General features: G+C 37.6%; 1 protein-coding gene across 1 annotated transcript in view; it reads left to right on the plus strand.

Annotated features, from left to right (window-relative positions):
- The window catches only part of prok2 (prokineticin 2), a 70,178-nt gene extending 56,638 nt beyond the window's left edge, over nt 1–13,540 (plus strand). The window contains exons 11-12 of the mRNA XM_079628880.1: nt 10,403–10,505; nt 11,946–13,540. Of these exons, the coding sequence (XP_079485006.1) occupies nt 10,403–10,462 (60 nt within the window). The 3' untranslated portion in view covers nt 10,463–10,505; nt 11,946–13,540. The remainder of the gene's footprint in view (nt 1–10,402; nt 10,506–11,945) is intronic.
- Nucleotides 13,541–14,669: the final 1,129 nt, after the last annotated feature.

A 14,669-nucleotide genomic window follows, 5' to 3' on the forward strand; every position in this document is an offset into this window, starting at 1 on the left:
TGAAACTCAAAAATTTTTAGTATCGTGCAAAAGTTAATTTATTTCAGTAATTCAACTTAAAAGGTGAAACTAATATATGATATATAGATTCATTACATTCAAAGTGAGATAATTTAAGCCTTTATTTGTATCTCACTTTGCATGTAATTAGTCTATATCATATATTAGTTTCACCTTTTAAGTTGAATTACTGAAATAAATTAACTTTTGCACGATATTCAAATTTTTCGAGTTTCAGCTGTATTTTGAGATCATCAGCATTGGATGATTTTTGTTGTTGTTGAGAATTATTTTAAAAAAGGGCCTACATTATATTTGCATTATATGGGCAATTGGTCACCCCAATCAGCCATTAATAACCCATTTTTGCATTAAAACACTCTAAACAATCAGCCGAACTAGCAGTAAAAATGGAGTACAGCTTCAACAATCAACTCTAAATGCAACCAAATGAATTCCTAATCATAAAAGATATGACAACTGAAGTTATCATTCTTGAGAATTACTATTCTCCTTAAGTTTAGATGGTCCTCCAAACCCATAACATGATTAACACCTGGTTTATTCTGCAATTTCAGAACCACTTGTTTGGATAAAAATGCTGTTGTCATAATTCAGTAACATAGAAAGTACCATTCTTAAAGTCTTTTGTAAAAATAGATTGCCAGATGTAAATATGCTTATGCATTTTGGCATGGTTAAACAGCACAGGCCTGTCCTTTATCAGTGCGTTTGACAGTCTTGCTGTTTGTCGCGTGCACCGCACCATTTGGATGACAGTGGTAACTGGCAGTCGAATAACCAAATTATTTAGTCATGGGTTTTAAACGGGCACGACGGCAAATGGATGTCAAGTAAATGATGCAATTTATTCCCCTTTTCCTCCTCCTCGCCAGGCGGGCTGCCACGGGACTTCTGCCAGCCTTAAATAAGTGTTACCCAGATGGCACTCGCATGACGCCCACTTGGTTACAGAATTGTTCCGCGGGAATAACTCGGCTTGCCACAACAAGCAATAGGTCAATTGAGCAGCGAGTGCCTGTTGCTTGACCCGTTTTGCATATGCAAATCTGCTAATGTTGTGTCATTTCGGTAAATTCCAGGGGAAGGCAGGCTCTCGGGGCTTCCTAAATGAATTGGAAAGGAGCCCAGTTAATGAGGGCGGAGGGGAGAGAGGTAAAAAGAGGAGACGCTTGCTTCCTCAGCTTGCTTCCTTTTGCAAGTACATCACTTCCAAGTGTCTCGGCTTTGCACGAGCTGTGGTAAAGGGAAACGTCTGTAGTTGGGCTCTCGTGGTAATGGGATAGTCCAGCGGGCACTTGGATAAGTGATTTTTTTTTTTTCTTCACCTCTCTCGCTCTATAGTCTTTTTGAATAAAATTCTATTTTTGGGAGGTGTGGAAGACAATGCCATGGTGTTTTCACTCCATCGGCATCCCCTTTCGATACCTATTTATTCCTCTCTCTTTTTCTTTCCCTGTCTTTCTGCTTTGTCTATCCTTTTCTCACTTTCACCTTCCAACTCAACCTCTTATTTTCTGCCACACTTTTACACTTCATGGCGTGTAGGCGGGCCGCACTATCGGGTGTCTGCTGTTTTTTTCTCTGTCTTTTACAATTGTTGCTTGTCAGATTGTACGAAATGTTCCCAGTTAAATCTTGGGTAAAGGCCACGGCTTTTATGCCGGACAGTGCAATATACATCTTTGTTGAATTTGGTCACAATTAACAGTGTTGTTTGGCTGTTTTACTGTATATCAGTCATATCATGTTTTGACATCCTTATTGACCAACTAAATTGAGGTACTATGCTAATATTGGCAATGATTTGCCTGGAAAATATACAAGAAAGAAGTGTTACATAAATCTCTTATCATTCTCAAAATTTGTCAAAACTTAAGTGAACTGTGTCCTCTGCCTCTCCCTTACGCGCTACAGCTGCAATCGATGCCGCCCGAGCCGACAGCAGGAGCAGGACAATGTGGAGATGATTTTCTGCTGCCAAGACTTAAGTAAACAATCCAACAATCCATAGGCCCGAAACCCTCACAATACAAGCTCAGCTTACAACAACCCAAAGACCTTGTTTTCATTTCTCATGCTTTTTACTAAACAAACGCTCACACTGCAAAGCACAATTTTTACCCCATTGGCAGCCTGTTACATTTTGTAACGTTATTTTACAAACAGAACATTTTCGGTTGCATTTAAATCCCTTAAATACAAAGGTTTGAACTGCAGAATTGCAATATGAATTTGAATGTTCAAATAGATGGATTTGTATTTAAATATATCACATCATATTTAATAAATATTTGGACCAGGATGGAAGAACACTTAATTTTCAAGAATGCATTACATGTGCTGTTTTTCTATTACAATTCAGTAAATTCCTCTTTATTTCAAACAAGTTTCAGTTGAACTTCATGTAGAGTATGACTAATTTATTTAAAATTCCAACTATTGAATTGGAAGGGAGCCAATTTAGTAATCTTGTTTTATCGTTTATTGAAAGTCTGCTTTCTCAAAAAAGAATGAGCATGTAGGTGGAGATATATTTGTTGGTTTGTTGCATTGGCGTGTATTAAAATTCAGTTTGAAAAAGAGAAATTGTAGTGTAATAAAGTTGGCTGTCTAGAAAGTGGTCCAGTTTGGGCTTTTCTAAACAAGCGGCAAATTGGAGAGAGGTTTGAATCTGTCCGTTTGCATTCGATTGTGCAATCACTCCTCTGTACTGTAAGATGCCAGTGTGTAAAAGTCAAGCCAAAGAGTTTTTTTTTTTTACAGGCAGTAAAATTGATTGTTTTAGCACCTTACAAATAACAGCAATAATTGGATGTGCATATAACCTCAATTATCAAAATTAAAATGCTGCGGATTCTCCTTTGGAATTTAATTATATCGCAGCTTGTAATCGACTATAAACCCAAACAAAACAATCAAAACATATTAACAGGCTCAGCGTGATAAGGGAAACAATCTTCTAAACTGAGATAAACCATCTCATGGATTCCTCGAGCAACCCCCTCACCTTGTATTTGCTCTTGTGTGATCTCTCTGAAAGCATCAAACGATGCAAGCTCTCTCTAATGTTTCTCTTCCTTCTGCCCAGAGAATAACCCCTCGATCACACTGCCAGCATTCTTTTTTAAAAGCGCAAAGAAAGATGAATTTGGGCCATAAAGGCGCGTATCACAAGGGCTTTTTATCCTAAATGGTCCTTAGAATTGTTATCTATAGGGATGGCGCATTCCCAGCACTGTCGTGTTCAATCAAGTGTCCACTTAGCCGCGGCCAGGAGTAATTGTCCCCAAGTGGGCCACACACTGACCTGTTAATGTTTGTGTTGACCCTCTAACCTTGTCAGCACGTCTTAGAGAAGAGCTCTAAATCATCTCGATCTCCTCCGGCTCTTCCCGTGCTGCCGGGTCAAAACGGAGACCGCCTCAGGCAGACCACTCCCTTAAATTGTCCTGTCTTTGGTAGGTCATTGTCTTGAGGATGAGGTCCAGATTCAGGATTCACTCTTCTTTATTGCTGCACAATCATGGTGGTGGTAATTGTTCAGTGCTGTGTAGTGCAATAGTAGATAAAACACACATACAACTGTATGATAATGCAGTAAAACTATAAAAACACACAATAAAGAGTATTTACTGTGTGGAACACTTATAATTGGATTTTAGTGTGTGTGTGCAAAACTTGTTACCACAATGCTAGTTTTTGTGGTTGGCTGCAAGAGCATTGCTGTGTGGTTGCTAAGTTATGGCTGATGTTTACACACTGATGTTTTTGAAAAACCACCAGCACCACCAATAAATGTTCTTCTGTGGTTCTTTGCAGCACCTGATGTTCTTGGGTCTTTTTATCAAGAACTATTTGTCACTGTATAGGGCCAGAGACTATAAGGAGAGGAGATTAGTGATGCTCAGATTAGGATTTTTGCAGCCGATACAGACTACCGTTTTCTTATCATATGATTGGCCGATACCGATACAGATTCCAATCATTCAAGCTTTATAATATGTAAGCTTTCTGTTGACTCCTCACACCCTGAAGGCATTTTTAACGATTTCATGTCTAATTGGCATACTTGAAAGTAATGGCTTAAAACTCTACAAAAAAAGTATAATCAAGTACATGGTCTCATTTGATAGAAAACCATTTAAATTGAGAAGAAAATAGATTTTGATCTATTGCTTGGAAAACCCCAGAAAAAGTGATTCAAATTATTGATTTATTATTAATTTAGAATGCCTATATCTGACAGGCCATAAAATAAAATTTTGACTTGTTCACAATCATGTCAACTGCATCTGGGCCAAATTTTGCACAGGCAATAATGTCAGCTGTGGTTCTCGCTCTTCTCTCAGATGGTAAAGTGCACACACTCGCCTCCTCTCACTCACTCGTCTCATTCACTCTGGTAAATAGTGCTTGTATTGCACATAATTTTACTCATTCCTGCAGGTTTGGTGCTCAGACACAAAGCGTGCGTCACAAGTACCAAAATCGTTCGGTATCGATAATTATTGACTTTTTTTTTTATAACCTTTTTTTTCCCCGACAAGTAGAAAAGTTCGAATTTAAACCACTTTTTATCCACATTATTAAGGCAAACAACAAATTATTAGTTTTTGCAATGTAAACAAAAATATATTCTTTTTTTTTGTAAGTAAGTGCTAAAGAAACTCTTGAACTTAAATAAAATGTTACAAAATGTGTGCAATGTAAAAGTGTTAACGTAGAACAATCAACTTTCAACAACATCTGTAATAAGTAGGGGTGTAACGGTTCACAAAATTCACGGTTCGGTTCGATACGACCCAGTGTTGTCACGGTTCGGTACGTTTTCGATAAAGCAAAAAGGAAGTAATGCCAGAGAAATTTCCTTGATAAAAAAAAAAAAAGAAGAAGAATTGATTAAAATAAAAAATATTTTTAAATAAGTGTGAGTTTTCCTTCATCTTGAAACATTTAGTTTTATAAATGGGGGTAATCTTTGAAGGAACAAATAGGCCTAATATTTTGGTCATCACATTAAAAATAGCATTTAAATATGATAACATTTTAGTTTTGAAGTGCTGGAAAAAGATGTGTGACGTACTTGAAAGCATTTTACTATTCCTGCCAAACTTCCATGGTTACAGTTAGTGTTACTACATAATCCATGGTGAATGTTGCTGATTTGTGGACTTAAAGCCTATAACTAGTTCATGACACAGTGTTTCTCCTGGTTTCCACGCCAGCGCTGTTTGATCCATTAATAACAGAGACATTTGAATGCTTCTCACTAAATGCTCAAATGCTTTCTTTACTGGATCTCCAGCACGGTGTAGAAACAAGTGTGTTTGGTCAAGATCGGCTCGCGCTGCACTGACATTGCTGATCCAAACTGATAAACGGTCTGTGAAACACAAAACAATGAGTAGTGCAGTTTCGTTACGCTTTCATCACGTTTACCATTTGATGTTGGGCTACGCATTTTAATGAAAATATCTAGCGCTATATCGAACATTTTTATATCGCTACCGACAATGGTGTACCGTTGATGAATACCGATACCGTTTTATCGCCCAGCATAGTTTATTTGTTCTTATTTTATCACTGTCTTTTTAATGAAAAAAAAAAATATTGCATTGAAGAAAAGTATACTGTATGCTATCAATTATAGTTCTTTGAAAGAAAATCGGATTCGGCAAAAATCGGTATCGGCAGGTCACGTGTACAAAAAAATCGGAAATTGGAATCGGCAAACCAAACCAACAATTACTAAAAACACGCACAAAAACTGATTTTGCACGGGCATTTTGCACTAGTTGTGTTAAATTCTGTGACCGCTAAGATAAAAAATGCAGTCTGAAAGTTGCCGTTGGTGGTCAGTGTGTGTAAACGCATGTTCTTGACCAACATTTTCCACTTTTGATGTAATTTTTTGTGAGAAATTTCTATTGTAGTAATTATATATTCGCTAAGTTATCACCAAAGCCCTCTCTGTTTTGTTGTAGATCATTAAACCATTATGCTGCCTCATATATCAGTATGAGGTACCTTTCAAATAAGCTTTCGGATTCACTGATTCATTCAGCAAACAAAACATGTGACTGTCTTCATGAGTGAGTCATTGAATCATTCATTGAACACGGATTAATTCAGTAATGAAACTCAATGTTTGCTGGATAATTCTGCTGTGGCTTTGTTTGGAACTATTTCATTGTATATATAGTCTGGGACAGGTTAGTATCTTTTTTTTTTTTTTAAACAAGGATGAGAGTGAAAGAATACAGTGTGTTTAATGGATTGTACTGTTGTTTAACAACAAATATGATTGTTCAGCTGTTAACTTCATTCTGAAAAAATAAAATAAAACTTTCAGTAGACGAAAACTCCAAAGATTACGCAATCTTGAACCTGTACATCTGTCCCTAACAGCCTCGGTTTATCTGCATTCAATTGTATATGGCGCCTAACCTGACTAAGGTCTATTAACTTCTTGTTTATTGTACTGAAGTGTAAAAGCAATATTACACACAATCATGCGAAGGGGCTCACAACATAGCATATCAGATTGCTTTCTAAGATTAAATAATTACGTACAAGCTTAATATGCAGAGATGTTTATAAGTAAGCAATTTCTAAAATACATTCTTTGAAGTGTAAAAACTGTGACTCTGTGGTGCTTTCCAAACGTTGCTTTATTTGTTGGAGAATCCTGGTCAGCCTGGCGTAGCAACAGTGACTCAATCAATGGTGTTAGTTTGGGGCATGGCTGTCTGTTTGACTGACCAATGGCAGCCGTGTTTTAATGAGATCTGTGTGAAAACAGTCATTTATGCAGTATGTTGCTAAGTGATATGCTTCGCATTAAAGAGTTTTTTTTTTGTAATCGTGTCATGTAAAATATTTGGTGAAGGTTAAAATGCTCTAATATTTTTTATTTTATTTTAGATTATGCATCTCATTGTAATGGATGGGTAGACACGATCTTTGATATAAAGCAGAAACAATATCATGAGTGTAGTAGTACATTTTATCACACACAGTGTGACTTTTCTCTAGTCTTTTCACAGTTGTGGGAAATTTGACACACAAATAACTGGCAATTATCAAACTACTCTAAAGTGGCTGGTAACTGGTTTCTGTCTGAGACTGACAGGGCTGGCAATTTGTGTGAAACGTGTGGATTAAAAACACATGTTGGAGATGCTGAGGGGTGTTGTATTGAGCAGCTGGTATGCCACCAAAATGAAGTAGCTGAGTCAAACCTTTGTGAGTTCTTGCGTGCCCGGAGGAAGATATTATTGCTTTGAGGTTGATCATTCATACATTGAACATAAATTTTTTCACATCAATAGGCCATTCCTCATCACGACAAAGCCAAGGCCAGATTTATGATAACTTAAATATGATCAAAACTGGCTGTAAAAAATAAATCTGCGTTGTTTATCCTTTTGATCTTTTATAAAAAAAATAGCCAAAATGATCATGGAGCTTAAGTGACCATCAGCTAACCAAGGCCCTTCTCCATCAATTGCTTTAATACAACAGAATTTATTTTGTAGTTGTCCCCAGATATGTGTCTTGATACAATCCTGTCTCTGAGCTCTACATGCAGTTCTTTTGACCGCATGGCTTGGTTTTTGCTTTGATATGCATTTTCAGCTGTTAGACCTTTTATTGAGATGTGCGCCTTTCCAAATGATACCCATTCAATTGAATTTGCAAAGGTTAACTCCACTCGAAGTGTAGTAACCTCTGTATGTGAAATTGGAATGCTCCTGTGAGCTAGCTTTCAAGTGTCCCAGAAAAGGGTATGAATACTTATGCAATGTAATTTCAGTTTTCTATTTATTTATTACATCTGAAAAGTTGTCATATCTGTTTTTTGTTTCATCCTTATGGTGTATGGAGTATAGATTAATGGACAAAAAAAGTTATTTAAAGTCGTTTAACATAAGGCAGCAACATGACAAAATGTGAAAAAATGAATGGGTTTGAATACCTTCACAAGCCACTGTGTACATATTGAAGATAGAAGCCTATAGATGTCTCAAAGACATAATGTATTTCTCACTTGTTTCATTTAAAGTATCAAGTTTGTCTTAGTTTCCCCCCATATCTCAGGAGACTTAATGAACAAGAAATCCATTAAATGTCTTAAGATATGAAAGAAACGGGTGAGAAAAATTGGCTTGGATGTAAATTCTAACTAAAATTATCAGGTTTGTCTAGTAGTAAAAGTAGCTACAGTACAAATGTAACTGTTGCTGACAGTTTAGAAACACTGGTTGCCTTGTCATTTAAGAATTAAGTAGGCGATTAGTGCGTCTGACTAATCTATCTACATATAGTCTTTTTGATAGTTATGTATTCATACGGACATCTTTAGTTTTTTAAAAGTGTCCTGGCCCACGATCATGTTTGTTTTAATCTACTTTCTGTTGGTAAAGATGTCAAGATTTTGATTTTAAAGGTTTATATAATTGTGGCTGATTTTCTTTTGTCACTTCCTCTCTTTCAAGGAAGTTTGGATGATCCACCTTTATCCTGGAGTAGTTTCCACCTCTCTTTCACTTTCATGTGCTCTAGGTGGTCTTCAAATACTATAGTACTCCTCCCTCCTTTTCTCTCTCTCTATACCTGTAGCTATGTCCTATTGCTCCTTTTAAACACCCTATTTTTGGAGTTCAATGATGTGAGAGTCATAAATACCAGCGAGGGGTCTTTTGGGACCGTGTGTTTTCTACAGCAATGACAAGAACGCGGGCGGCTAATCAGAGCGGCTCTTATCTGAAGCTGCTCAGCGCCCGACACGGAACAGAGGAATGCGGCCAGCTAAGGGGGTTAGAGCTTGCCGGATTCCATGCAGAGGAATTACGTGGAGATGAGCTGTAATGCAAGGGTTGATTTCTATTGGGTCTGTTGGACTGTGAATATTTGGCCTCTAGGTGGGGATAGGCCTGAGTTTGTATGTACCTGAGTTTTATAGTGTTTTTTTAATTATTATTCAAATCTTAGTGTTCTGATGTGGGAGGTTTTTTTTTTTTTTTTTTTTTACGTGTGTGTGTGTGTGTGTGTGTGTGTGTGTGTGTGTGTGTGTGTAGAGAGAGAGAGAGAGAGAGAGATAAATAGACAGTCTCATGAAGTCTTATTTTTTGACATTGTTGCTAAATTGATTCAAAATGTTTGAAATAAAAATATACAAATTTAGTTAGACATCAAGGCATGCGGTTTTTCACTAAATAATCAGTATTTTATTATTTTTTATTCCTGCACCAATATAAAACTGCAAACCGAAAGTACAAAAAAACAATTGTAACTGTAATATTAATAAATGTATATATTTTTTTATTAATAAGCACTATCAATAAGCAGCATATATTTTACTAAGCTTTTTAAAACATGAAATATGTTTATTCACACTCATTTCCCAACTCAATTTGCATTTGCTAGTCATGTTTAAGCACTATTAAGATATCTCTGTCTTGGCTCTCTCATTGTGATAAGAGTAACCGGTGTGCTGTAGTCTTTCGTAAAATTAATAGGCAAATAAAAAGTGCATTAAAATCATTGCAATGTTCACAATGTTGGTTAATTTTATATTGCCATCAAAATACTTCCAGATACATCGTAAATATTAAATGTATTGCCTAGCCTTCTGTTGAATAGCATGGCATCAATAGCCAAGCAATTTGCCCTCGCACTAATAAAATGCCTCCACGCAGACCTGCGCTGGGTTAACGGAGGACAGACACTCCTCTCCGTTTTCGTCACTTTCTGTTCTCTCTCTTTTTCTCACCATCTCACATTCTTTTACCCCTCCTTTTTCTGTCACTCTCTCTTTTTGTCTCCCTGTCGCTCTTACTGAGAACACACTTGAGTAACTGCTGACCTCTGCAATAAGCATTTTACTATGCAAATCACCTCCACTGATGCTGATTGGTCTAAGCTACGTGTCACCGACTTACGGGATCTGACAAAATGTTCCAGAGAATTCTGTCAAGTAGTGTGTGGCCGCAGCATTTTCTTAGATGAGTCGTCCCTCGAGTCACTACCATTCATCAGAACAGCACTGCAGATTTGAGCTGATTATCAGATGCTCTGTGTAAATATCACAAGTGTCAGAAATGCTTGCCGTTGAACATCTGAAAATGCGTTAAGATGCATTTAGGTCAGCTCTGGAATTAATTTGTCACCAAATTAAGCATTTGTGGTCGGATTTCATCACGTTTTGCCTTTTTCCTTTCTCATTTGAGTCATCATCCAGGTTTATGTGGGTTGAGTGAATTTAAGGGACTTCCCCCACCTTTAGAGAATGGTATCAATTCCTGTTTGTAATTTTGCTGATCTTAATATGCACTTGTGTCTCTCTCTTGTCTTTTTTACTCATTTTGTATTTCAGATTGAGCTGGCTGCACCGTATCCAATGGTTCCGCCCCGTGTTCTCTTTTCTGAATTCTGATTGGAACAATGGAATGTCAATCTCATCCAAACAAGTGACTGTGGTATGTTATCTTCAGTTTTTTTCCTTGAAACCACACGATTGAATATTATCTGCTGTGCTGCATCTTCTTTTTTTTTTTTTTGCTTTGCATTGTAGTAATAACGATGTACGTATTTCACTACACCCGAATACATTTTTTTTTAAATTGCTCATTCATATCTCATAAGACTCTTCAATTAAACTTCAATTACAATTAAAATAAATTATTTGTTGACATACTGTAAGTGTTTAGTTTTGGAAGAATTTGAGGAAAGAAAAAAAATCCTGACACATTAAAGAGATCTCCCATGTCTTGTCTACGAGAACAGTCATCCTGAAACCACAAACTTTCTCAAAATATTTTTTCTAAAATCTGGGCTGGGTTTGTTTTTTTTCTACTCAATGGTTGATACTTCTACCCATTTGCCTTTGCCCCACTTTTTATGTCACTGTCCCTTCACACTTACACTTGGCTGTCGTTCACAAGCCTTCCTGTCTTTTTCACTTTGCAGCTTCGTGTGAGCGTGCTTGTATATTTGCGACTGGCAGAACACTTTTCTGCACTGTAAAACTGGCACGGTGCCAGTCCCTGCCTTTGCCCCTGATCAGAAGCAAACGTGACATTTGTGCCGAGGTAATGGAATCCTTGCACAATTAAATCCCCGACTGCGAGGTGAAGTCGCTCCTTCCATCCCTCCATCCTTCTCCTTTCCTTTAATCCGCAGGAGGGACGGCTGTGATGATGAGACCGTCTCAGCACGTCGCCCCTCTCTTTTGCTCTCCGTGCCACTTTTTGTTTTTAACATCTCTCTGCCTGGCAATTAATTACCACAAATGTCAATTAACCCCCTCCTTCCAAAAAATAATATCGTAGGAGAATTAAATTTCAATTATAAAAATTACGTTGGAAGGCGGCAACGTTAAATTGCTTTAATGAATTGTGCTGAAGGTGACAGTTGTTATTTTGCAGCCCGCCGTGGCGGGAGACCTTCCGCCTGCTCTGATACAATGTGAAGTGGAGGATGAATAGAGGAAAACAGAAGGATGGGAATGAAATGAGTGTTGAGAGGAACAGAGAGGACGTATTTCCTGCAGTAACCGCTGTACGTAATGCCTCATTTGTGGGATACAGCAGGCAATGGCGTGAATCATTGTTCTGTGCCAGCGAGAGAAAGCACTTAGGGGTCTCTCTCTCTCTCTCTCTCTCTCTCTCTCTTTTTCTCTCTCTCTCTCTCTTTTTCTCTCTCTCTTCCTCCCTTCCTTATTTGACTTGCACAACTGCTGATGGTGCATTTGCCCACCGGTTTTGCTCCAGGACCGTTCCTCCATACGTTATCATATTTAAAGAAATAGTTCATGCAAAAATGTGAATTCTTTCATCATTTACTCGCCTTTATGTTGTTCCAAACCTGTATATATATTTTTTCTTCATTCTACTGATTGTTCTTTCCCATGCAAATAGTTCACATGGGGACTGGTGGTTTCGAGTTTCAAGAAGGTCACAGATAAAGGTGAAAGTATCAAAAGCGTGGTCCATATGACTCACATGCTATATTACAAGTCTTTAAAATTTTTACGATGGGTTTGTGTGAGGAACAGATCGAAATAAAAGTTGTTTTTCACCAAAATGCTTCCTGTGCAGTGAGCTGCTTACCTTTGTGAGTTAAATGCGAGAAGTTCAGTTTGATTCATGCAGAAGTCATTTAGTCTTGTTCTGAGAGCTAGATGAACCGATTCTGTCTCAAAAGAATGATTCCTTCACACATCGTGCAGTTGTTGTAGAGAGGAGTTTTGTATTTATCTGCCAGACTATAAATTGGCTGAAGATCTACTTGCATTGTGACTTGGTTTTTTAACCTCTTTTTACATAAGTAGAAAAAGACCAGTTAGTAAGCACCCAGAACATCCTGGTAACTTTCTAGGTGTGTAACAGTTCTCAGTAAAAAATCGTACCGTTCTCCACCCACGGTTTGGTAACTAGTAACTAGTTACTAAAATGCATCACATACTGTAATTTCTCACCATAATTTATTGTAACTTGTGTGTTCAAAAGGTCTCATGATGTCTTGTGTGTGTTGGTACGCCCTTTGTGTCTCTGACATTTCACTATGCAGAGTGATAGTATGCGTGCGTGTGTGTGTGTGTATGTAGGGAGGCATGAATAATATCTCACAAAATAGAGAGGTCACCCAACCGTATTTTTTCCAGAGTTGAAGGTTAATTTGAAGCAACAATAAAACAGATGCTACCATTTCCTCATCATCTTTTCTGGGTAATAAACTTTGGACAATCTCAGCATACCCCTGCACTTGAGTTGGACTAGCCCAAGACATCTCCGCATATTCTCACCATCAGTGATGATTAACATCTCACTTTGCTGACAATGATTTTCTTTGTTCATCTGATTGTAAAGTGATAGAGAGAAACATTAAATTGGACCTTGATGCTCATCAAAAGCAAATTTCACCCTATAGGAAAGAGAAATCACGAATGAGATCTCTATAACATCTCTTTATTTCTCATTCACAGTAGTTTGATTAAATGGAAAGTGACTTGACTCCCGATAGTCAGAATTTTCTCCTAATAAACACCCCAGAAGTATTTAATGTACATTATCTGCTTTAGAGCAGTGATTCTCAACCTTTTTGACTCCATTGTCCAACACAATATTCAATGGAATTATGACAAAAGTGCTTTTTTCCAATTTTTTCTTTTAACAGAAACTGGTAATGTTAATATATTAAATTAATTCTTCAATGTATGTCATCCTGGGACCTCTGCCCCCTTGTTGAGAAGTACTGCTCTAGAGTTTCAATCCATGCTATATAAAAAGTCCAATATGATCTCAAAAATTCTCATAAAATTCTCCCAATCACGTTATCTGACCTGTTCAATCGATTTTAATATTTTAGCTCTATACACTTACTGTATGACCATTTGTCTTTTCATTCATGGAGGAACATTTGAGACAAAGTTGAACTTTGAAGAGTAACTCCAAGTCTCCGGAGCTAAAAAAAAAAAGAAAGAAAGAAAGAAAGAAAGAAAGAAAGAAAGAAAGAAAGAAAGAAGAGCACCCTTGAGCAATAAAATGATCCTCTGGGATTGGTTTGACAGATAGATTAAGCAAATCATTGTAATTGTACCATTGCCCATCAGTCAGTCAAGCAGAAAAATGCTGTTTAGTGAATTGAGTACAGATTGAATCATGTTTTGGCCAGTTGCATATTTGTGGCTGTGCAATTAACAACAGCCTAGCAGCCCCCCCCCCCCCCCCCCCCCCCCCCCCCCCACACACACACACAGTTCAAGACCACCCCGACAGGCATGGAAATGCAAGTACTGTGTGATGTTTTTCTTTTTCCAAGCATCTGGTTATTGACTGCCATCCACAGGGCCGGACACACACGCATACATTTACATTGGGCCTACAGCCCTCTGACCGGGCAACTGAAACTCAACACTCATTTAGCACTGGCTCAACATACGGCCCGCTTCACAACTTAACACAACGCACACACACACTAAAAAGTTCATTAGATCAGTAGCCTGCCTTAATTGCCTCTGTGTAACACACACCACAGGCTGATGCAGGGGGTCTCAATGCTGGATGTGTCCACCTCACTCAGGGCTGATTTTATGAACCCCTTTGTTGTACAGTACGTCCTTGTAGTTGCAGCAAGTTTGTTTCCCATCCTGTCATATTTCTCTTAATTCACTTCTCTGTAATAAGACTTGATTTGATAAATGAATCTGCGTATGTTCGTTTTTGAATATGTGTCATTTTTCTTTGAAAAGGTCGGTGCTGAATCAGTAAATTAGTCATGCATTTTCACACAAATATTTTCTTTCTTTCTAGATAAACAGGAAAGAAAGGTCTTAATATCTCAGGAGACATACATGAAACATAGCCGAGAACTTCAAGTAATGACTTGGTTTCAGAGGTTTTTCCTAAATAAAAACAGACACAAATTAGCTTTTTTTGCCACGTACACACTGTAAAGTCTCAGGAGTGAAAACCGCATTTAAAAGCGAGAGTGCGTCCCCTAAATTATCACTCCATGCGTGTACGGAACACGACTCATTCCAGAAACTGAAAGTTTAAAAATATTATTACTTTTTAATAATATTGTAATTTTTGGTCTTGTTGTTTCATCTTGACTCAAAGTGATCCAGTTTATGGAGTTAT

This window comes from Phoxinus phoxinus, assembly GCF_949152265.1.
Source record: "Phoxinus phoxinus genome assembly, chromosome: 11".
Classification (NCBI taxonomy): Eukaryota; Metazoa; Chordata; class Actinopteri; order Cypriniformes; family Leuciscidae; genus Phoxinus; species Phoxinus phoxinus.